The 24,179-nt window shown below is 40.1% G+C and overlaps 1 protein-coding gene across 11 annotated transcripts in view; it reads left to right on the top strand.

The window, feature by feature from the left end:
* The window catches only part of tbc1d1 (TBC1 domain family member 1), a 131,017-nt gene that overhangs the window by 88,860 nt on the left and 17,978 nt on the right, over nt 1–24,179 (top strand). For 10 of the 11 annotated variants that reach the window (XM_008119004.3, XM_008119002.3, XM_016996746.2 and 7 more), the window contains 6 exons: nt 1,477–1,616; nt 12,771–12,956; nt 16,293–16,454; nt 17,338–17,496; nt 21,254–21,498; nt 21,998–22,157. In XM_008119004.3, coding sequence (XP_008117211.2) covers nt 1,477–1,616; nt 12,771–12,956; nt 16,293–16,454; nt 17,338–17,496; nt 21,254–21,498; nt 21,998–22,157 — 1,052 coding nt within the window. Of the gene's footprint in view, nt 1–1,476; nt 1,617–12,770; nt 12,957–12,980; nt 14,576–16,292; nt 16,455–17,337; nt 17,497–21,253; nt 21,499–21,997; nt 22,158–24,179 lie in introns of those variants that run through there. The other variant, XM_016996747.2, reaches the window with a different exon arrangement.

Consider the following 24,179-nt stretch of genomic DNA (forward strand, 5'->3'; position numbering starts at 1 on the left):
AAATTGCCTACTAGAAATCTTACATGAACTCCTTTTTGCTGTTTGACCTTGAAAGTAGGAGCCCCCGGTGGAGTAGTGGGTTAAAGCCTTGTGACTTGAAGGTTGGGTTGCTGACCTGAAGGCTGCCAGGTCCGAATCCCACCCGGGGAGAGCGCGGATGAGCTCCCTCTATCAGCTCCAGCTCCATGTGGGGACATGAGAGAAGCCTCCCACAAGGATGATAAAAACATCAAAACATCTGGGCGTCCCCTGGGCAACGTCCTTGCAGACGGCCAATTCTCTCACACCAGAAGCGACTCAGGTTGCTCCTGACACGGAAAAAAAAAATCCTTGAAAGTGCTGTTTTCAGAAAACATTTCTGTTGGCAAATATTCCCTGGGGATTTGAAACAGGAAACAAGTGTGAAGTTCTCATTTGGAATGGAAGCAAAGTCCCAAATCATGATCCGGTGGCTACTTTTCCTTCAGAGTAAAAATGATGGCACGATCTTGCGTTTGAAAAAACAAACAAACCTGTGATTAACTTAGCATGTAGTTTGGCTCTGAATGTGATCAGGAAATAGTACAAAACTGTCACTAGATGCGGAGGAGAAGATAGATGTTTAGCCGAATGCCAGTGGCATAGGTTTAACTGACACTATTCAGATCAGCAGAAAAGAAGCTGTTACAGGAATGCTGTTAGTTTGGAATATGGATAAATTTACTTGTGGCCAAGTTTAACCATCTGGGAAGGTTTTCATGGCTTTGTAATATGATCTTACTACTTTTGAAGACCAAATTAGAGAGGGGAGTTACCTGGTAGTTGTTTCCACATAACAATTGAGATCTGCTTCTCTGTAAAATGAGCCTTCAAGAGGATAAAATTCATAAAAAGCCCACCATCTTTTCTAAAAGGCTCATATTACTTCTTGCTCTCCCACCTTGGTTCTGTCAATGAGGATATGGAGTACAGTGTTATAAGTAAACACTATGTAAAATTCTGCTCCTGGTTTGAAAGTGTTCTTTCCAATTTGATTGTGCAGTACTTACTTTGGAAGTAATTGTTATACTCCAGAAACGTTGTTTTTGTGGCTGCCACAAACTATGTTGGCTTGGTTGAAATATTTATTGAAAAATTATAGCAAAATGCGCTGCAGGATGTCCCACAAAAAATGTTTTTTAAGTTTTATAAACTTTTTCCATGTTTCTATGATAGAACCAATTAGAAAATGACATAACCCAGGGACAAAAATAATTTTACATAATATAATCTGAGTGAAGGGGCCAACAGTAACAGAGCATTACTAGTCAGTGTTTTTTTTACACAGGTACATTAATGTCAATTTGAAAGCATACAGCAGTAGCGTTTCTCCTGAAACTTGTTGATTAGTTAAAGAATGCAGATTCATATATGCAGTCTGTTAGTATGCATACTTGAAGAGTCTGTTTATTCATTGTCTTTGACTGAGTGGAAATTTTTCCCCATTTCTGATACTAGTGACTACAAGCCCACGTCAAGTGAAGCAGATTCTTTCCACGAAAGTCCTGTAAGAACTCGTCGACATTCATGGAGACAACAGATATTTCTAAGAGTAGCAACACCACAGAAAGGATGTGATTCTACCAGCTGGCACGATGGTAAAGACTAACTTTAGAAAAAGAAATGTCCTAACCTGTTCTGTGCATGAAATACTGATACAGCTTTTTGTTTTTATGAGTGGCAGAATCTTGTGTTTACAGGAGGTATATAGTTAATATGCAGGAGGTATATAGTTAATATGCATCAATCCTGCTTATTCTTTTGTCATGATGGAGGTGGCTCCTTTTCAGTGTCAATGATGTCAGAGCCGCAGTGGCACAATGGGTTAAACCAGGGATCCCCAAACTAAGGTCCGGGGGCCGGAAGCGGCCCATTGAAGCCATTTATCCGGCCCCCCACGGCACAAGGGTAGAAGGGGGTTGGGCTAAATGGCCCAAGGGGTCTCTTCTTCTCTTACAACTATTATTATTATTATTATTATTATTATTATTATTATTATTATTATTATTATTATTAACATTGAGGCTGGGTGGCCATCTGTCAGGGATGCTTTGCTTGTGCTTTTGGTGCACAAAGGCAGGAGTTGGATTCAATGGCCCAAGGAGTCTCTTCCAGCCCTCTTTATTATTATTATTATTATTATTATTATTATTATTATTATTATTATTATTATTATTAAAATTGAGGCTGGGACGCCATCTGTCAGGGTTGCTTTGTTTGTGCTTTGGGTGCACAAAGGCAGAAGGGGGTTGGACTCAATGGCCCAAGGGGTCTCTTCCAACCCTCTTTATTATTATTATTATTATTATTATTATTATTATTATTATTATTATTATTATTATTTTATTATGACACAGCAAACAAGATAGATATGCTGGATTTCATATCACAAAATCACAAGTCGAACACTTCCCAAGTGTCTAGGACTGTGTGATGTATTTTCGGATGATGCGCGCAGATCCCAGCAGGGTGGCCTTTTGCAGTTGGCAGATCGTAATTTTGTCAATGTCTATTGTTTCCAAATGCCGGCTGAGATCTTTTGGCACCGCACCCAGTGTGCCGATCACCACCGGGACCACCTGCACTGGTTTCTGCCAGAGTCTTTGAAGTTCAATCTTGAGGTCCTGATAGCGGCTGAGTTTTTCCTGTTGTTTTTCGTCAATGCGACTGTCACCTGGGATGGCAACATCAATGATCCAAACCTTGTTCTTTTCCACAACTGTGATGTCTGGTGTGTTGTGTTCCAGAACTTTGTCAGTCTGGATTCGGAAGTCCCACAGTATCTTTGCGTGCTCATTTTCCAATACTTTTGCAGGTTTGTGATCCCACCAGTTCTTTGCTGCTGGGAGCTGGTACTTGAGGCATAAGTTCCAATGAATCATTTGGGCCGCGTAGTTGTGCCTCTGTTTGTAGTCTGTCTGTGTGATTTTCTTACAGCAGCTGAGGAGATGATCAATGGTTTCGTCGGTTTCCTTGCAGTGTCTGTATTTTGGGTCATCAGCTGATTTTTCGATCTTGGCCTTAATTGCATTTGTTCTGATGGCTTGCTCCTGGGCTGCAAGGATCAGGCCTTCTTTCTCCTTATTTTATTACTATTATTATTATTATTATTATTATTATTATTATTATTATTATCATTATTATTTTTATTATTAACATTGAGGCTGGGAGGCCATCTGTCAGGGTTGCTTTGTTTGTGCTTTGGGTGCACAAAGGCAGAAGGGGGCTGGACTCAGTGGCCCAGGGGCTCTCTTCCAACCCTCTTTGTTGTTGTTGTTGTTGTTGTTGTTGTTGTTGTTATCATCAAGGCTGTATTTGTTCCCATTTTGTTTGTTTTTTTACTTCAAAATGAGGCATGTGCAGAGTGCATAGGAATTTGTTCATAGTTTTTTTTAAAATTCTAGTCCGGCCCTCCAACGGTCTTAGGGACCATGGACTGGCCCCCTGTTTAAAAGGTTTGGGGACCCCTGGGTTAAACCTTTGTGCCGGTTGAACTGCTGGTTCGAATTCACAAGATGGGGTGAGCTTCCGCTTGTCAGCTATAGTTTGTGGGGACATGAGAGAAGCCTCTCAATAGGATGGTAACACATCTGAGCGTCCTCTGGGCAATGTCTCATAGACAGCCAATTATCTCACACCACAAGTGATTTACAGTACATTCTCAGGTCGCTTCTGACACGATAAAAGATAGTTATGCTATTATGGTAGTTGCAATTCAACATATTTAAACATTAAATATGCTCTGTTCTGACATAGTGTCTACAACTGTTTGAGAAGGAGATCATGAAATCATGGTGACAGCTCCATAAACACAGCTACTTTCTGTGTAGTAGCAGAGAGAGAAAACGATAATATGTCTGTGCTCATAAAAAGAGGGTCAGAATAAAGTTACCAGTATTATATTGCCTTTATAGTACAACTGAATTTTATATATTCTGATGTCTGCTCTATCTCTGAAAAAAAAATGGCTACAAAACTGAACAGAGCATTGGAGCACCTTTCAATGAGTAAAGGCTAAAGCATTTAGCAGTTCTAGTTAAAGATGAAAAGCCAGGGGTGGAGAATGGAAATTGCCTGGTATTTCAATTAAAGTATGAATAGCCTTGCAGAGTTCATACAAGCGTTTGGCAAAGCTTGCAGAAACCATCTCCAACAAAGACAACCTACAAAGATTTTCCCCCATAACAAAAAGCTGCATTTGTTAAAAAGGGAGAGTAAAAAGTTTTCAATCAATTTTGTAAATCTCATTTGACCAGTTTCACTTGATGCACACATTGTAATGCTTTTTACGGACATCAGCAGCAGAAGTCACTATTGCCAGGCACACCCTCTGACACCCCTTGCTGTAAATACCCTGAGTTGTATTATTTAACCAGATATCCCCGCAGACATTAAAACAGTTGAATAGTTTATGACTTTCCAGATATTTTGGAAAATAGCTCCCATCAACCCTAGCCACTGTAGTCAATTGTTATGGTATATCAACATATACAATCCAGCAAATTTCCCACTCCTTCACAATTTTTTTACAGCCTTAAAGAAAATGAGAGACACTCTTCTGAACTGCTTTTTCAGTTTTTATCTTGCACTTTAGATGGCACTGTTTCTCTTGCTTGTAATTCTAGAAGACCGAAGTTGTTTAAAAGGATTTACTTGTGGGATTTTTAGGTCAAATGTCACAGTGCAAGATTTTTAGGGGTTTTTTTCTGGGTGTTTTTTTTTAAGACGTTTGTGTTGAGAAATTTAGATGCACAAGATCTGAAACTTGTATCAGAGATGGGTAGTGGCTAACTTTTCCTTCAAGCAGAAGCCTCTTCCTCTTCATGTCGTAGTTCTGATTTTAGAGAGTTGATTTTGGAGTGAACTGATTTTGGAGAGTTTTGGATGGGTTGTATGAATGGGGGCTGCCACAGAGAGAAATTACCAAAAAATATATGCCTGTGCACATGGTTAGAATACATTATAATAATAATTAAAATTATTAAATTAATCTAAAAATAATGAAAATAAGTTTAGTAGGCTGTTGATGAACAGGTATTGTAAACACTACGTAGTTCAGTGCAGAGCATAGAAGGTAAGAACATCAGAATTTCTTACTGTGTGTGAAAGTCACTACCTAAATATCTATTTACATTTTTTTTAAAAGGCTCTATTTTATACAAGCAGAGACTTATTTATTTTATATTGAAGTATCTGTCTGTAGATATGTCTTCCACTCTTTGAGGCATTCTGATAGCCACATCAGTTTTCAAATATTTGTGGGTTGGGGGAATTCCAGAGAAAATTGTTCATACAGTAATTTACAGAGAGGGAATCCCTCCAGGATCCCCAGTGTTAGTCATAATTGCATCTATTAGATACATCTCATGCAGAACTTCAGCATGAAGTTGGAGGATTAGGATGTGATGTATCCCGAGTATCAGCTGTGGACAATCTCTATGCCAGTCTGTATATTATACAAGTGTAATAGTAAGGGAGCAGGTAAGATTTTGAGAAATGTCTATATTAGTTTTTAGAAGTAAAAAAAAAGTAAGAAACTATATACTTCAGAACAAGTAAGGTAAGTATTTCATCACAACAGAGTCTAACTTCATGGCTTTTTTTGCTTGAGAAAATGCATAGTACTTTTTTTAAAAAATGAAGACTTTTCTGATTCAGAGTCAAAAATTACACAAGTTCTACAGGCATGAGAAGGGTTGTGTTTGCTCTATTCTCCCAGTACCCTGTGGCAAACCACTTTTGAAACCAATAAAACAGTTTTATTAAAGGCTCAGCTGGGTTTTTAGAAACTTTTTTTTAAAAAAAAAATCCCATTGGATATGCCCGAAACATCACATTCTTCAATATGCCAAAAGAATCAAATGACACACTTGTTTTCTATCCCCGTCAAAAAAAAATCCAATTGATTCATTCCACCCTCATTCATTCATGGTTTTGAATCTAGATCTTCAAATGTAAGTTAATGTATTACACAAGCCAACAAAATCAAACTTTTTGTAATCATCAGAAATTAGAGTAGCACAGTTTTAATCAATTTTATGCTGATTTTAAATATGTCTTTTTCCCATTATGTCAACTTTTAAAAATATGACTAATAGTACATTACAGCAGACTACTGTAAAGTCAGCATATTTCACATTGTATTCGTGTAAAACAAGGCAACAAGTATTTATCATTAGATATAATTTTAGTTTATTCTTAAAGAGTTTTTTGCGCTGAATTCAGATCTGTGTTTATTTTTTCTCTATCATGTGTAGCTTTTGCGATGAGCTAATTCAATAATTAATGCATTTATGCACTGATATCAATTAGATTATATTAATATCAGTGCGTAAATGCATTACTTATTCGATTAATCTCATCACAAAAAATAAACACAGATCTGAATTCATCACAAAACCTCTATAAGAATGACCTAAAATTATATCTGATGAAAAATACTTGTTGCCTTGTGTTATTTATGCAAAATCATTGAGACAGAGGAGGACTATAGCTAATCTTTACAGTCTAGGCTTTGAATACAGAAAATCCCAGGTTGAATCCCTAGCATCTTCCATTCTAAGAAATGGAGAGCAGATGTTGGAAAATATTACAGAAAATCATGGTCCAGACAAAGAAACCCCCCACATCCACAAGTGAGACATTCCTGGACATGCCATGAAAACATGAAACTGCAGATAATAGTGAATCCTATTGAAATGAACAACTTCTGACAGAAGCAAATCATAGAATTGTGTAGGAGGATTTAGAAAATGCCTAGAGAGAAGACCCCTCTAATATCTATTCCAATATCACATTACCATTCTAAAATGGATGCTCTTGCTTTCCTCTGGTGAAGCTATCTCTTGCAGATTTCTGAGAAATGTAGTTTTGGGAATCTGAGGACACCTCTAGCTGATAATTCCCTTTACATTTCTTAGAATTCTGCAGAAGACAATCACACAATAGCAAAGCAGAAGCGCCCGCTTTAGAATGGTAATACAATATTGTGTCAAGTCCTTCAGTGTAACTCTATATTCAACTTCCAGCAGAAAAATAACATAGAATTGCACTGGAAGACCTAGAAAATGCCCAGAAAAAACATATTTTTTCAGACATAGATAAGTGAAAGTGCAAGTATCTGTTCCATGGATACAGAGAACATGTAATAAACTAATGATGCTTAAGACAAAGTAATAGAATATAGTATCTAGTCTGACTTGGTAAAAGTCTGCTTCCTTTGTACTATGTACATTAGGCTTCATGAACTCAGACTTCCTATTTTGAACATACTGCATAGCTTGACCTTTTTACAGAGTAAAGAGGTTTCTGGAATGGGTGTTATTTTTCCTGCAGGATTCTGTGTGTTTTCTGACATCACTTTGAAAACTATGCAAAATGTTGACAGAGTTACCACAGGGGCTGTTTTTTTTTTAAGCACTTCAGAATTAGTAGTTATGACTCTGGGAACCTAATCCTATTAAATAAAAAGCTTTTCTGTTTAAACCAAAACTGAAGCTGTTTTTTTATGATCAGTATTGGATTCTGTAGCTTTCTCAGAATCACAGAATATGCATATTATGTACTTAGTATGCAAAATAAACAGGAGTAGCTACGAAATGTAAGTGGATTTCTTATCCACCTCAAAAAGAGAACTGTTTATGTGTACACCCGCCTAATACAGATTGAGATTTATTTCCTCTATCTTTAATCAAACAAATAATAATAATAATAATATCTTTATTTTTATACCCCGCCCCATCTCCCCGAAGGGACTCGGGGCGGCTTACATGGGGCCTTGCCCGATAAAACAATCAAATATCAAAACACAGCAATAAAACAGTTATCCAATAAAAACAACAATTACAGTAAAAACAATAGTTAAAATCAACATAAAACATACAATATTAACACTGGAGACTAATTCATAGAACCCAGGCAACGTGCAACATGTGCCGAAGTGGGCCGAAATGGGGAAGGTAATTTCACAGTTAAAATGGACAAAGTGCAATATAGCATTGGCAACACCTCAAGAATGGGGCTATTATAAAATGGGCAGATCGATCAGTCCAACACCAGATTAAGTATCAAAGGCCTTTTGAAAGAGCCAGGTTTTTAAGCTCCTACGGAAGGAGAGGAGGGTGGGGGCCTGCCTGATCTCTCTAGGAAGTGAGTTCCAAAGCCGGGGGGCCACGACGGAGAAGGCCCTCTCTCTCGTCCCCACCAACCGCGACTGCGAGGGTGGTGGGAGCGAGAGGAGGGCCTCCCCCGACGAGCGAAGAGAACGTGCGGGTTCGTAGGGGGAGATGCGGTCTCTAAGGTAGGTGGGTCCCAAACCGTTTAGGGCTTTGTAGGTGATAACCTGCACCTTGAATTGGGCCCGGAAAGTAAACGGCAGCCAGTGGAGCTCCTTAAACAGAGGCGTTGAACGTGCCCTGTAATTCGCCCCAGTTAGAAGCCTGGCTGCCGATCGCTGTACTAGTTGTAATTTCCGGGCCGTCTTCAAAGGCAGCCCCATGTAGAGCGCATTGCAATAGTCCAGTCTAGAGGTAACTAAGGCATGGACCACCATGGTCAGATCAGACTTCTCGAGGTATGGTCGCAGCTGGCGCACAAGTTTTAGTTGTGCAAAGGCCCTCCCGGCCACGGCCGACACCTGAGCCTCAAGCGTCAGCCCCGAATCCAGGAGGACTCCCAAGCTGCGGACCTGCGCCTTCAGGGGGAGTGCGACCCCGTCAAGCACAGGTTGCCACGCAATACCCCGATCGGCCGCACGACTGACCTGGAGGACCTCTGTCTTGTCAGGATTAAGTCTCAGTTTGTTCACCCTCATCCAGGCCAACACAGCGGCCAGACACTGGTCCAGAATCCGAGGGGCTTCCTTGGATTTAGGTGGAAAAGAGTAGTAGAGTTGGGTGTCATCCGCGTAGAGATGGCACCGTACTCCAAAACTCCGGATGACCTCTCCCAGCGGTTTCATGTAGATGTTAAAAAGCATGGGGGACAAAATAGAACCTTGCGGGACCCCACAGGTCAATGGCCAGGGGTCCGAGCAGGTGTCCCCCAGCTTCACCAACTGGGAACGACCCTCCAGAAAGGACTGGAGCCACTGGAGTGCAGTACCCCCAAGGCCCATCCCAGAGAGCCGCCCCAGAAGGATACCATGGTCAATGGTATCGAAAGCCGCTGAGATGTCCAAGAGAACCAGCAGGGTCACACTCCCCCTGTCCAGCTCCCTGCGGAGGTCATCCACCAAGGCGACCAAAGCCGTCTCGGTACTGAACCCAGGCCTGAAGCCAAACTGCGATTGGTCCAGAAAATCGTATCTTCCAAGAATCCCTGGACCTGAGAGGCAACCGCCCGCTCCAAGACCTTGCCCAAGAATGGTAGGTTAGAGATTGGCCTGTAGTTACACGGATTGGTAGGATCCAATGAGGCCTTCTTCAGAATAGGCCTTACCACTGCTTGTTTTAGGCTAGATGGAAATTTGCCCTGCCCCAAAGAGGCATTAATTATTGCCACAAACCAATCAACTAACCCACCACTGGCCTGTTTTAAAAGCCAAGATGGGCAGGGATCTAGGGCACAGGTAGTTGCCCTCTGTGATGACTCATGGGCCATGTAGTCCCGTTCCTGGTTCTATTGAGGCAGATGAAGAGGAAAACTTGGGTTTCCCACCGCTTCAGCCAGAAGTGGAGCCCTTGCACCTGCAAGATGTTTGCCCACCAGAAGTCAGCCAAACAAGCCTTGAGCAGAAATCTCCCCCATTTTCTCGCCGGGATTATTATAATCAAGATAGGGGCGCTCGAGAGGCGACTCACCGGAGCGCCAGGATAGCTGCCAGACAATTAGCTGATTAAGTCTGTTTCCCTTGGGAAACTTTAAGGAGTCATGCATCTGGACACAGTTTAGGTTTCGTTTCTTGTTCCCCAGAGAAAGTGTTCCTTGGCGGGAAAACAAGATCCTATATAGGTGTTTGCCCGCAAAGGAATCCTTGCGGAGTCAATTCGTCGGCTTGAGGAGTGAGATCGTGTGTAGACTTCGTACTCCAGTTCCCAGATCCCGGATCAAGTTTCCAGCCCAGCCTTGTACCATGGACTTCTATGGACTCAGTTCTTGATTCATGTTTGCCTTGCTTCAAGTTTGATCTTGCCAAGTTTCAAGTCTTGCCTTGCCTTGCGTTTTAAACCACGGACCTTGCTTCTCAGATTCAAGCCTTGTTTTCCAGTTTCCTTCGGATTTACCTTAAGCCTCAAAGACTATGGACAGTTCCCCACACTATTGCTTGCCAAATAGTGTGTGTTTCGGTGGAGTAGATTATAACTTTGGACTTTAATATCACATATTGGACATTGTTTTCCTGGACTATATTTGACCTTTCCTGAAAGGTCTACTCCTGAACTATATTCTACACTTGTTTTTACTGACTTTATATATTCCTTTAATAAAGATATTAGATAGATTCTGGCCTCTGCGCATGGTTATTGGTGCTCTGCAGCCTGGGTCCTGACACCCTCACCGCTCCAAGAATCTTGTCCACATCATCAGGTTGCACAAACTGAAACGAATCCCACAAGATCGAACAGACAGATGCCTCGGTTACCTCATCTGGCAATGCGTCAAGACTGGCGTCCAAGTCGGAACGAATCTGAGTGACTTTGTCTGCAAAATGGTGAGCGAACTCGCTACACCGAGTTGCCGAGGAGTCAGGTGCCCCCCCCCCCCACCCTGAGAAGGGTGGAGGAGCTCCCCAACAACTCGGAACAACTCAGAAGATCTATTTGTTGCAGACGCGATGCAGGCAGTCGTGAAAACCTTCCTGGCTGCCCGCAACGCCGCGGAATAAGCCCTAATAGCGGCTTTAGACCGTGCTCAGTCAGAAACGTCGCGAGTTCTCCGCCAGCGCCACTCTAGTCTCCTTCTCCCACGTTTCATCTCCGCCAGCTCCCTGGTGAACCAGGGAACCAGGGCAACTCCACGCAGCGAGAGGGGACGTTCGGGAGCGATCATGTCAATAGCCCTGGACAACTCGGTATTAGAACGAGCGACCAAGGCATCGACAGGATCATCACCCTCCATAGCAGACAGAACCCCAAGAGACGTCAGGAGTCCCTCAGGATCCATAAGTCTCCTGGGGCGGACCATCTTAATGGGTCCACCACCCCTGCGGAGGTTTGAGGACACGGTGAGTCTTAAACTGATCAGATAATGGTCAGACCATGACAATGGAAGAATAGTTTGCTCTTCCACTCTGACCAAACCGTCGCCCACAACAAAGACCAGGTCGAGTGTATGACCAGCTTGATGGGTGGAACCCGATATTACTTGGGACAGCCCCATGGTCGTCATGGCGGCCATGAATTCCTGAGCCACACCTGTCAAGGTGGCCTCAGCGTGGATATTGAAGTCACCCAATACCAAAAGGCGCTGGGAGCCCAACACCATGCTAGAGACCACCTCAGCTAGCTCAGGTAGGGAGACTGCTGTGTGGACGGTACACCAGCAGAATCCCCAAACTGTCCCAGGTACCCACCTTCAAGTGGAGACACTCAAACACAGCAGATTGTGGAACGGCGCATCTGACCAGGGCGATGGACTGCCGAAAGACCACCGCAACCCCACCTCCCCGCCCTCCAGGCCTGGCCTGCTGATGCACCCCGAAACCCGGAGGACAAAAGCTGGGTAAGGTTTACCCCACCCAGTTCATCCAACCAGGTCTCGGTGATGCAAGCCAGATCCGCCTGCTCATCCAGGATTAAGTCCTGGATAATTGCAGATTTCCCACTGACGGATCTGGCATTAAGCAGCAGTACCTTCAACCCGGAGGGGCTGCCATGGAGGCTACCACACCTAACCTTCTCCAGGGTCGCAAGACACCTGTTGCGCTTCTCCCTGGGAAACTGTTGGCCACACCCCCTCCTCCCCCACACGACCTCGATGGAACCCTCGATGGAACCCTCCCCCCCCCGGACCCCACCCCCCAGAGATCCTGGCTCTACTGAAAGGTTATTAAGAGGGCCTAGTCAGCTCCCTGAATTCAAAGGGCTGCAAGGATCTCCATCTTGTGTAGTGTCTAGAGAAGGGGACAGATAGAGCCTATCAAAGGAGGGAGATCTCTCGAAGCAGCTTGACAAGGTTCAACAGCAGGCTGGAGATGTTTCTGGCCTCTTCTGCAGCACAACAGCAGGCTTCTCAGCCCTACCAGGGCCTTGTGGACTCAGGCTTTATAGATGTAGCTTCCTTCCTAGGAAGTGCCGAGTCACACCCAGATGGTAAGGGCCTGGGGCTGCAGTCTACTCACAAGGAGTCCCAGAGGCAGCAACAGGCAGGCTGGCTGGAGATGTTTCTGGCCTCTTCTGCAGCACAACAGCAGGCTTCTCAGGCATCAACCAAAAGAATTGGTTGATGACTTGCAAACAATGTTAAGTCCACCTGGTAAGTCATTGTGCTTAAATGCTTCATAATATGAAGAAAGCTTACTTCTGACAATGACAATGAGATATTTGTGTGCAGTGCCTCATTGTGTCAGGAAGGTCATCATAAACCAGTGTTTTGAAAAGAGATGCTCCTTTATAATAGCTTTAATGTGTTGATTGATAACATGGAAGTCACTTCATTTACAGATTTTTCCTTCTCAACATATTTAGAAATCTGATACCGAAAATAAATTTATTCCTAAAGCTGAAGTGGGATTGTGCTTTAATCTAAATATTTATTTATGCCTATGCAAGTGATTTCTGAGTGTTTCTTTTCTGTTTCATTACATAACAAAGACTATTCTGAATTGGGAGAACTTCCACCCAGGTCACCACTGCAACCACTTTGTGAAGATGGCCCCTTTAGGACAATCAAAGAAGAGAGGAAAAGGTCACCCAAAGAGCTCCGGGAACTATGGCAAAAAGCCATTTTACAGCAGATACTACTGCTTAGAATGGAAAAGGAAAACCAAAAGTTGCAAGGCAAGTACAAAAACATTGATTGGTAGAGAGTAAGGATCTTAGGCCTTTGGCTGTGGGAGTAAGAAAGAGATAATATTTGCCTTGTGTTTATTCAGAATCCCCTTTCCTCAATAACTGCATGTTTGCTTTCCCTCTCATGCTGTACTTTACCCATGACTTGTTTACTTTATCTTAAGAGCCTCTTTGCTTGTTTTATCAATGGGGGCTCTCAGCCTAGTTCCTGGAAATGCTGATAAGGTACCTGAATTCTTTCTCCTTTGAAATGTGCCCTTGGTATCTTTGGATCCACCTGTTTCCATTCAAAGTAATAGTCATCTTAGTATGTCTTTGCATCCTGTTCAGTCTTTCTCAGTAATGTTCCTTGCATTTTAATCCAGTGATTTTGACTGGACTAACCATTATTTGTTTCTCATATCAGAAGCAAACCGAGGGTACAGTTGTAATTTATTTAAAAACACAAAGTTAAAAACTTGGCATTATACTAAATGTCCTTTGATCAGTAGCTGGCCACTTGGAGTGCCTCCAGTGTTGCTATTTGAAGGTCCTCCATTGTGCATGTGGCAAGGCCCAGGCTGCATTGTAATATGTGGTCTGTGGTTTGCTCTTCCCCTCACTTGCATGTTGTGGACTCCACTTTGTGGCCCCATTTCTTAAGGTTGGCTCTGCGTCTCGTGGTGCCAGAACACAGTCTGTTCAGCACCTTCCAAGTTACCCAGTCTTCTGTGTGTCCAGGGGGGAATCTCTCATTCGGTATCAGTCATGGCTTGAAGACTAACTGGTAGAAACTGCTTATTGCCCTACAAATACTGGAAATGCATGAAGAACTTGTGCATCCAAAATGGTTTTTTTTCTTTTGTATTAATGTGACCAGGACAAACTTAGAATTAATTTAAAAGATAGCATGGCAGATTGATGGAGCAAGCAATCCTGGAGCTTCCCTTTCAAAAGTATCATTTCCCCATCTTTTGTAATTATTTATAGCCATGTTATGCTTCCTCTTTTCTGCTTTCATTATAATTTCTTCTTTTCTTCTACTTCATGGAGGAAACTTATTCAACCAGCCAGGATTATGAAAGGAAGAAAATGATGTCATACGTATGTGTTGGCGATCAAAATAGGACTACATCAGAGTTTATCAAACTGTGCTCTTCCAGATGTTTGGACTTTAGCTCCAACAATTCCTATCAGCTGGTAAGCTGGCTGGGATTTCTGGGAGCTGACGTCCAAAACACCTGGAGGAGCACAGTTTGAGAAGCCACCGTTATATGGAGAAGGACTAACAAGATAGTAAACATTCTGGAAACAGATCCCAGTGAGTAATGGCATAGGTAGCAGAGTGTGTTTAACTTAGTGAGGAGAAGATTGAGAGGTAATATGTATGTTGTCATTATTGTAGTTGTGTGCCTTTAAGTTGTTTCAAATTAACAGTGACTCTAAGATAAACCTATTTGTTGAGAGAGGTTTTTGCCATTATCTTCCTCTGAGGTTGAAAGATTGTTGCTTTCTCAACATCACTTAATGGGAGTCTGTTACCAAGCTGGAATTTAAACCCTGATCTCCAGAGTCCTGGGCCAGCACCCAAACAGCTACACCACATTGTTCTCATGTTAGGGATTCAGGTGAGGATAGCCTTACTAAATAGATGGATCTCTTTTTGCTCTCTTGCTGTTTTGTGGCACTGCTGCACAGTACAGGAAAATATAGCATATTTCACAGGCAATATGGGGAACTTCCCTGTCAGTCTGTGATATGTTTCAATGTTACAGTGCACCATCATCATCAATTTTTGTTTCCTACCTCTCTTCATGGATTGAGGTGGGTACATAGATAGACTATATAGGTAAAACAAACAACTATAAAAATACACATATTAAAAAACAAAGAACAAAGATTAAAACACCAATACTAATAAAATGTAAATTTAAAAAAATCAGAGTTTAAAATTGGATAGGCCTGCTGAAATCGATAGGTCGTTAATTACGTTTTTTAATTCTGACAGCTTATTTAGGTGTTGAATCTCTTTTGGTCATTCCACAGTCTAGGAGCAACCAATGAAAAGGTTCTCTGGGAGACAGTTATAGTAGTAAAACTAGAGTAGCAAATATGTTGTTGTCCACTGAAGTGTACAAAAATCCCTATGAAGAATACAGGGGAGAAAAATTGAATGATCAGACAAAATACTTAAAAATGTAGTCTGGTAAACTGGCATAGTGAAGAATTGTAACGTGGGTTCTCCCCATATCTGGCAAAATAACATAAGAAGTCCTAAATATTTTAGGTAAAACATTTGAAGAGCTATTACAGCCTTGTGAATTGTGCTTTTACCCCAAGATGTCATAACAGGGAACCAGAAGAGAAATAATCCTAACTCTTGGTCTTGTATGGTTTTGACAGAACTTCTATAAACTAGAATCACTTGGAGGACTATGCTTACTGAAAGACTTCATTTTCCTTTATAATTTGTCATCCCTGTAATAAATGGAAATGCTGTTTTGATGATACATGATGCTATTATGTCCTCAACATGGCAATGTTCTTATGATGTACTGGAAGAGCATGACAGTGTGCTAGTAATATATGATTACAGCAAGGGCTTGTGGTCCATATATCAAAGTAAACATTAAATGGATAGCTATGATATTATGCATTAGTTTTAAATAAGATTATAAGTTAAAGTCTGAACAATGGTTTTAATACTGAGTTTTTAAAAATTAACTTTTCTTGACTTCCTTACATCTCCTTTTTCCTTGTAGCAACTCTCAATATCTTTTCATCTTCAAAGATGGACTCATTTCCGTCCTCGGAGTTAATTTACCTTCAGAATAGCTACCCACTTGAGCATCTCTTTCCTAAGCTGGCAGGCTTTTGCAAATAATTTCAATTTTTTATTCCTTTGTCGGAAAATCTCTCCCATAATACTTTCTTGGGAATAATGAAAAAATTGTCAGCTACTAAAATGTCTTTATCCCAGTCAATTTTCTGGACAGTTTTCAGCTCTTAGTTACACCATATATCATAGCCATATTATTTTCTATATGTATATAGGGGAGATGGTGTATATAAGATGAATACTTTAAATGCTAGTAAGGACAAGCCCTATAATGCCATCTTTTGAAATGCCCATAGTGAGGCATTCCTGTGAGATAGGAACGTTGAATGCGAATCAGTCATGTCGTGTTCTGTATTATTTTCTTACTTTTTCAAAGCTGCTGAAACATGTTTGCCTTTTTTTTACTGTCATGGTTCATTGAGCTGATGTTTTCAGTAAGTATGTTAAGTAACTGCGTTAAGAATAGTTTCTCATAAAATAAGTGTAATGTGTGTCTTAATTTGTAGCTTCTGAAAACAATCTCTTAAACAAACGTTTGAAGCTTGACTATGAGGAAATCACCCCATGCCTCAAAGAAGTAACTTTGATTTGGGAAAAAATGTTAGGGACACCAGGAAGATCAAAAATGAAGTTTGACACAGAAAAAATACATTCTGCTGTTGGGAAAGGTGAGTGTGTTTATATAATTATTAGGGGATACAAATGCATAAACATCTTTTTTTAAAGCGAGCTATGAAAATGTAAGACCTTTTTTCTTGGGTCATATACAGTTGCTTGAGATGTACATAGTATGTTAATGGAATACACTTATGTGGTATGGAAGTTTTAATTGAAAAGGTATGGAATAGTTAAATTCATTCACACAGAATTATAAGAGAGATGGTAAAGCAGCTACGAAGCTAATTGATGGATTGAATTTATACCCTGCCTTTTCCCAAGTTGATATTCAAGGCAGTTAACAGGAATTTAAAACCAGATGAACTTGTGAATATGTTCATGATAACTACTATTTATACTTGTGTGTAAGTTAATGTTACGCATAAATTGAGAGCAATTTGGAAAATTCAAGTGTCATTCACCCCTGGCTTCTACCAGCAACGTTTTTCCACCCAGTAATTCATAAAGGGCCTTTGCCACTCTCCACAGAAATAAATCATATTTGTACCTGTTAGCTACATTTTTTTTCTGGAAAGTATTCATGAATCAGTAGTTGATAGTTTGTGAACTGGTGCTGGTCCAGGGACCACCACTTTGCATAGCAATGGTTTACATTTTCTTTAAGGGATATTCAATCCCAAATATCCTAGACTTGTTAAAGAAGGAGGTCTTGCTAGTCTTCCAAGCCCCATCCTGCCTGGAATTTTATCCCATACCTCCAAAGTCCTGTTCTATGGAACCCTGTCATGCATTTCCAAAATAGGTTGAAATTTGGCTTTAGAAATTCATTTCTGGTTAATGCTGCTTGAAACATTTGTGTGCACATTACTAAAGAGTGTGAAATATCCCTGCATTCCATTCTATTTAATCTTGTTCTTCTTATCATTTTAAAAGGAATCCCTAAGCATCACCGAGGTGAGATCTGGAAGTTTTTGGCAGAACAACACCAGCTTAACCACCAGTTTACCAACAGACAACAACCAAAGGATACACCTTATAAAGAACTCTTAAAACAGTTAACCTCCCAGCAGCATGCAATACTTATTGACCTAGGTAAGGTTTTTCATTTCTCAGTGAAATAATATTTACGAGAGGCGTTCATTAAAGATTTCCCCTGATCCACTTCCTGTGGACTGAGAACAATGAAACTTAGCACAGTTATTAGTCCTTCTAGGGACACACACTTCTCCCATCTTTTTAAGCAACTGCAAACACCTTGCTTGTAGAAGTCGACAGGTTGCTCCAAAAGCCACATTGTGACTTCGGAAATCAGAGTCTCATCATCTGAAAAATGCTTGCCCTTAAAAATAACTTCATTGTTGGAAAGAGGTCGAAGTCTGATGGTGCGAGGTCGCGGTGATTATCCAAAATGGTGACCTCCACTTGCTAGATGGTGTGTTCATCAATAGCGGAGTTGGTCGCCCTGGAATGGAAGCTGTTTGCACCAAAGTCTGACCACATTTATATTGACAATGCCAGTTCTTGACTACATCATATGATGGGGAATCAATCACCATAAACCTCTTTCATCTCATCGAACGTCTTCTTTGGTGTGGCCTTTCTAGTCAAGGAACTTGATGACTTCTCGGAATTCCACTGGGTCCATTATCAAGCCTCCCACCACTTCAGCACCTGTAAAATCAAGATCGTTATCAGTTCTAGTTGTAAATTGGCACGTAACCTATAGAGACTTATATCATTACACATGTGCAGTTTCAGCATCCTGTGATAAATAGGTTAAGGGAAATCTTGAATTAACACCCCTCATAGTACTTTATGTTCTGCAGAAGTTGAGCCTGAAAATTAGTTTTCTTTGAAAATTGTTGGTCTCTTACAGCCTATGTGCATTGATGAATTACCTTGATTGGGAACAATATTTGAGTTGTTCAGATTCTATATAATGTAACATGCATAATACGGTGTCTTTAATGTCTGGGGTTTGTTTTCTTTCTTTGCTTTAAGTAAAATTAGAAAATGGTATTGTGTTCTAATTTTCAAGTCCAAAACTGGAATCAATAACAAAAATGTGTTGTCGAAGGCTTTCATGGCTGGGATCACAGGGTTGTTGTATGTCTTTCGGGCTGTGTGGCCATGTTCCAGAAGTATTCTCTCCTGACGTTTCGCCCACATCTATGGCAGGCATCCTCAGAGGTTGTGAGGTATGGATAAACTAAGTAAGGAAAGGAAAGAATATATATATCTGTGTAGAGTCCAGGGTGTGGCAAGAGTCCTTTGTCACTGGGAAGCCAGCATTAATGTTTCAGTTAATCACCCTAATTAGCATTGGAAAGGTTTTTGTCTTTTGCCTGGGGGCATCCTAATGACTGAACAAAGGATGCCCCCAGGCAAGAGACAAAAACCTTTCCAATGCTAATTAGGGTGATTAACTGAAACATTAATGCTGGCTTCCCAGTGACAAAGGACTCTTGCCACACCCTGGACTCTACACAGATATATATATTCTTTCCTTTCCTTACTTAGTTTATCCATACCTCACAACCTCTGAGGATGCCTGCCATAGATGTGGGCGAAACGTCAGGAGAGAATACTTCTGGAACATGGCCACACAGCCCGAAAGACATACAGCAACCCAATAACAAAAATCCTTAGTCATTTAAGGAGTGGCTCTTAAAATTGCAGAATTAATAAAGTGCAAAAAAATCACATGATTTTAAAGTGCCAAAACCTGAAACATGGTATTGAATTAATTTGTTTCATTGTAGTTTGTGTAAAACCTTTTCACATTTTGCTCATTTCTGAGACTATCTTTATAGAAATAAGCTTCATGCTCCAAATGTATAAGGAACTCTCTCTCCTTGCATTTCATTATGTTTGAAGAATAGCGTTGCCAATGCCTAAGCGTGTGAAGCACCTTTCAAAACTGAATCTGTACAGCTGACATGCATGTGAAATTTAAAATCCATCACAAGAATGTGCAACCTTCCTGATGTTTGAATTCTTATTCCTCGACCTTTGTTGGAGTGGTGATGGCCAGAAATGCCTGAGTTTTGCCAACAGATTTTTAAAAAATTTATTTCATCCTCCCGATTACAGTTTTTACATTCTGGAATTCAACCACTACCACCAATCCCACCCCACAATTCTCATTAGTTCATGCTGTCAAAATGACTTTTTGCTGTGTGGAACTGTCTGCCAAACAGGAGACACTGAATAGGCCTGTTCAGCATGTGTTGGAACAACTCCTACTTTGGGCAGGAAGGTAATTTGCACAGCAATACAAACTGCTCTTGAGTTGGTAAGCAGAGCACACTATATAGTAGAATTTAGTTTCCTGCCAGTCTAGAAAGTGTGAAGCCAGAAATCAGACACAGCCTTGCTTTCTAGTACACAGTGCATAAAACAATAATCTATATGCAGGAAGACTTCTTGTTTCAGGCTTTGTCTTTTTCAAGTAAAACATCTGATAGTATGACACAAAGCAGCACATTGACTCTAGATGCAACAATTGAGAAATTAAAGGGTGGGGTGAATTTTAACAGGTTATAGAAAGCTGCAACGATTCTTCAGCAATAGGAAAGCAAAAGTACACCTTGCTTGTAGAAGTCGACAGGTTGCTCCAAAAGCCACATTGTGACTTCGGAAATCAGAGTCTCATCATCTGAAAAATGCTTGCCCTTAAAAATAACTTCAAACACGGGTCTGGGGTGATCCGATGAACATTTTATACAGTCCTAATTGACAATAGCATGTGTTAATTGCTGTATTGTGATAGAATAAGTGGATGCTGATACTGATACTGACTGCATGCAAAATCAGCGTGCTGAATCCAGACTTAAGAACATAGAACTGAGTTTGGAGAAGTGGACATTTCTTTTACCGCCTCCTCCTTCCATTAGATACTCCAGCCCACTGAAAATTATGCAAAGTGGATTGGAAAACACCCCACTCCACAAAAGGGGATGTACTGTGGAAGAGTATCCTGTATCCTATATCCTGATCCAGATAGAGATAGGGAGAGGAGAACCAAGATAACAAGCTCTAGTCAGAGCAAGAAGATGTTAGCAATCCAGTCATGGCACTGGCAGAAGTGGAGCCTTGCTTATCCCAGATGGTGCTTCATGTCAGGAGATAGATACGTTAGCACTTCATTCACTAGAGCAATGATGAGCAACCTTTTGCGCTTGGTGTGTCAAAATTCACCAAAAAACCTAGCATGACTTGGGTGGTGTGTCACTTCGAGAAAAAAACCATAATTTCGCAATATGTATAGTTTAAATAACAAAAATATATAATTGTAATATATAACTGTATTTAATAAATCAAAAACTATTTACTGCCATTATTTCCATGTACAACAATCTATGGTACCTCTTGCAGTTTCCACGCTGATTTATCTCTATTCTAGTTTCAATGTAGTCATGAATAATGAATATAATAATAATAATAATAATAATAATATAGTAATAAAATGATAATATACTACAATAATAATAGAATAATAATGTGCATAATTCCCATGGAGTAAACAACAAAACCACTGGACCAAATCACACCAAATTTGGCCACAAAAGACATAGTCATCCAATCAATCTGCATGCGGCAGTGTGTCAGCAAAAATGGCTAGGCGTGTCAGTGTTGACACGCGTGTCATAGGTTGGCCATCACTGTTCTAGAGTGACAACATTGGGTTTAAATGGTACAGTCAATTGTAACAAAGGATTTGTTTATAGTATTTGCTTTTATGGATTTCTAAATAAGACAGCACATTTATTTCAATTTATTATTGATCAACATGGCATAGTTGCATTCTTTTATATCTGAATTGCTAACTTTATTTCTGTTTCCACAGGACGCACCTTTCCAACACATCCATATTTCTCCGCACAGCTTGGGGCTGGGCAACTGTCCCTGTACAACATCTTGAAGGCGTACTCCCTCCTAGATCAGGAAGTAGGCTATTGCCAGGGGCTTAGCTTTGTAGCAGGTGTGCTGTTGCTTCACATGAGTGAAGAAGAGGCTTTCAAGATGCTGAAGTTCCTTATGTTTGATATGGGCCTTAGGAAGCAGTATCGACCTGACATGACAATTTTACAGGTTGGAACACCATCTTGTATTTAATTTTTATTTTTGTTATACTGATAGAAAAATACTGTTTATATAGTTCAATTGATATTCACCTTATGATCATTAACAGACTGTTGTAGCTGTTGCTCAGTAGGGATTCAAGAAGTTTTTCTCAAGGACAGCTAAAATTTAGCTGGTGGAATAATTCGTCTCACATTTATAAATAGGAAGAAAGGAAGAATTGGCCCAGACATGCTATGTCTCAATGTTGTTTTCCTTATCTGGATGATACCAAACTTACACTAGTTAAACAACTACTATCTGATGCCTCACATTTTCCCTTTCACAACAGTAAGAATCAGTACACAAGAAATGTGAGACGGAGGTATATTTCAACACTGCCTTGTCATCTATGTCTCTTTTGTGTAGTTTTGCTGGTGTAACCATTCAAACCACAAAACTGTATTTAACTCAGAGTTCCTATTTCACCTATGTTTTATTGATTGATTTGTAATTTTTTTTCTTCAAGATCCAGATGTATCAACTTTCTCGTCTTCTTCATGATTACCACCGAGACCTCTACAATCACTTTGAAGCCCATGAAATTGGGCCCAGTTTATATGCTGCACCCTGGTTTCTTACCATGTTTGCCTCTCAGTTTCCCCTGGGATTTGTGGCTAGAGTATTTGGTAAGTTGCTTTTGTTCTCTTAGTTGATATTGTGTTTGGTATCGATTTGCCAATCACCATCAAGAATATAGCTTGTTTCAAACTGAAGACATTTTCCTATCTTTCTATTGTATAAAATTCTACTGAGTACACCAAACAGAAGGATAAAACTAGTTTTCATAAAGACTGAAAATGGAAACAGATTACAGTAAATACAATCAGACGCTTTATCTGAGTTTATTGAATTATCTTGCTGCTTTAACCAAATTCTTCAGTCACATTTCAGAGATACATAGAAAAATAAACTACCTGAGCAACATCTGATTTTCTAAACTTTAATAAGAAAAGCTGTCACGGTATTTTTTGACATACTATCTATAACTTACTAATGTGGTGTTTTGGCGGGGGGGGGGGTGGGGTTGCATTTGGATTCCCCCCCTCCAAGAAATCCTTTGAGAAAAACATTTTTTCCAAAAGAAAAACTGTTTGTATAAAAAGGTTAAATTTGCACAAAATACATTTTGGTGCAAAGAGTTTTGAAGAGAAAATACAGAAGCCTCAAACATGCTCACAAACTCATGTCAGAAGACTATTGTTGTTATTGTAGTTGTTGCATAATTGCAGATATAAGTGATCTTTCCTCATTCTAAACCAGTTTTTTAAAATGTGATCATATTCTGACATACCTGTTTCCCCGAAAATAAGACATCCCCAGAAAATAAGACCTAGTAGAGGTTTTGCTGAATTGCTAAATATAAAGCTTCCCCCGAAAGTAAGACCTAGCAAAATTTTTGTTTGGAAGAATGCCCGCTGAACAGAACACCAGAGCATGCAGGATCGCTAAATTTACATTCCATAGATTGTTGAACATGAAAATAATGGTAGTAATAAGAAATTATTGATAGGATTCACAGTTTGTCTGGTTATGCTGGTTTCTGATGACAACTATTGTACAGTATATAATAAATGTTCGTTTTTTGTTCAACAATAAATGTAAATTCTTCTTCATGGAAAAATAAGACATCCCCTGAAAATAAGACCTAGCACAACTTTGGGAGCAAAAATTAATATAAGACACTGTCTTATTTTCGTGGAAACAGGGTATTCTGATAGTAGTTTGGATAAAATGGAATAAAATCATTACAGAGTATCATCTATCCATTTGAATATTTGGAAAATGGAAATCTCCATAACCTTTTGATCTTTGGAAAGGCATGACCTTGTTAGAAGTCATAACCTTTTTGAAATGATGCCATAACCTTTTGGGAAAATGGCATTCATGCAAGACAATTCGATTTCTTAGCTGTTAAACTAATGTACCAAGATATCTCTTTGAACTGTTAGGGACAAAGATATGTCAATGCACAAAACACACATATATATATACACCAGAGTTTCAGAAGTGTTCTCTCAGTTGTCCAAAGACATCTACTCTCCCTTAAAATATATTGGTTTAAATCATGCTTTCAAGAGACAAAAAATAAGCAGACGTCTTTAAAAATAATATAGTTGGTTTACTCACAAACTTCATGTATTCAGCATACAGGTACTTTGCATATCAATCCAGTTACATATAGGATTTGAAGTAGTTTCTCTGTGCAGGTAACACAGGGCATCTTTCTTAGAACCAACAGTCCATAATCTAAAGCATCTCTCTATTCTGAGAGCCTAATATACATCTATTTCTACTGAAGTCTCTAAGCATACTGTTCTAAAATGGATTCTGAGTCATGAACAAATCCCAGATCTGATCACATGGTCTGCAGCACAACAAAGAGTTAAGGAAACCTGCATACCAGTACACACATGTACAGTAATCAATTTTAATTATATGCATAACAAATAACTAGTGGAGGCTTGAGGAGGTTTCTATTTCCAACAAAATAATATTCTAGCTTACGGGGCTGCATGCTTTGACTTACATTTCATGTCTAACAGGCATTTGGTGAAAATGCTAATATTTCTTAATCTTTTGATTTGACACACTCTAGTATGAAATTAAGTTGATGTTTCAAGTGTAAAATGTTGAGATTATAATTCAGC

The sequence above is a fragment of the Anolis carolinensis genome, chromosome 5 (assembly GCF_035594765.1).
Source record: "Anolis carolinensis isolate JA03-04 chromosome 5, rAnoCar3.1.pri, whole genome shotgun sequence".
Taxonomy (NCBI): Eukaryota; Metazoa; Chordata; class Lepidosauria; order Squamata; family Dactyloidae; genus Anolis; species Anolis carolinensis.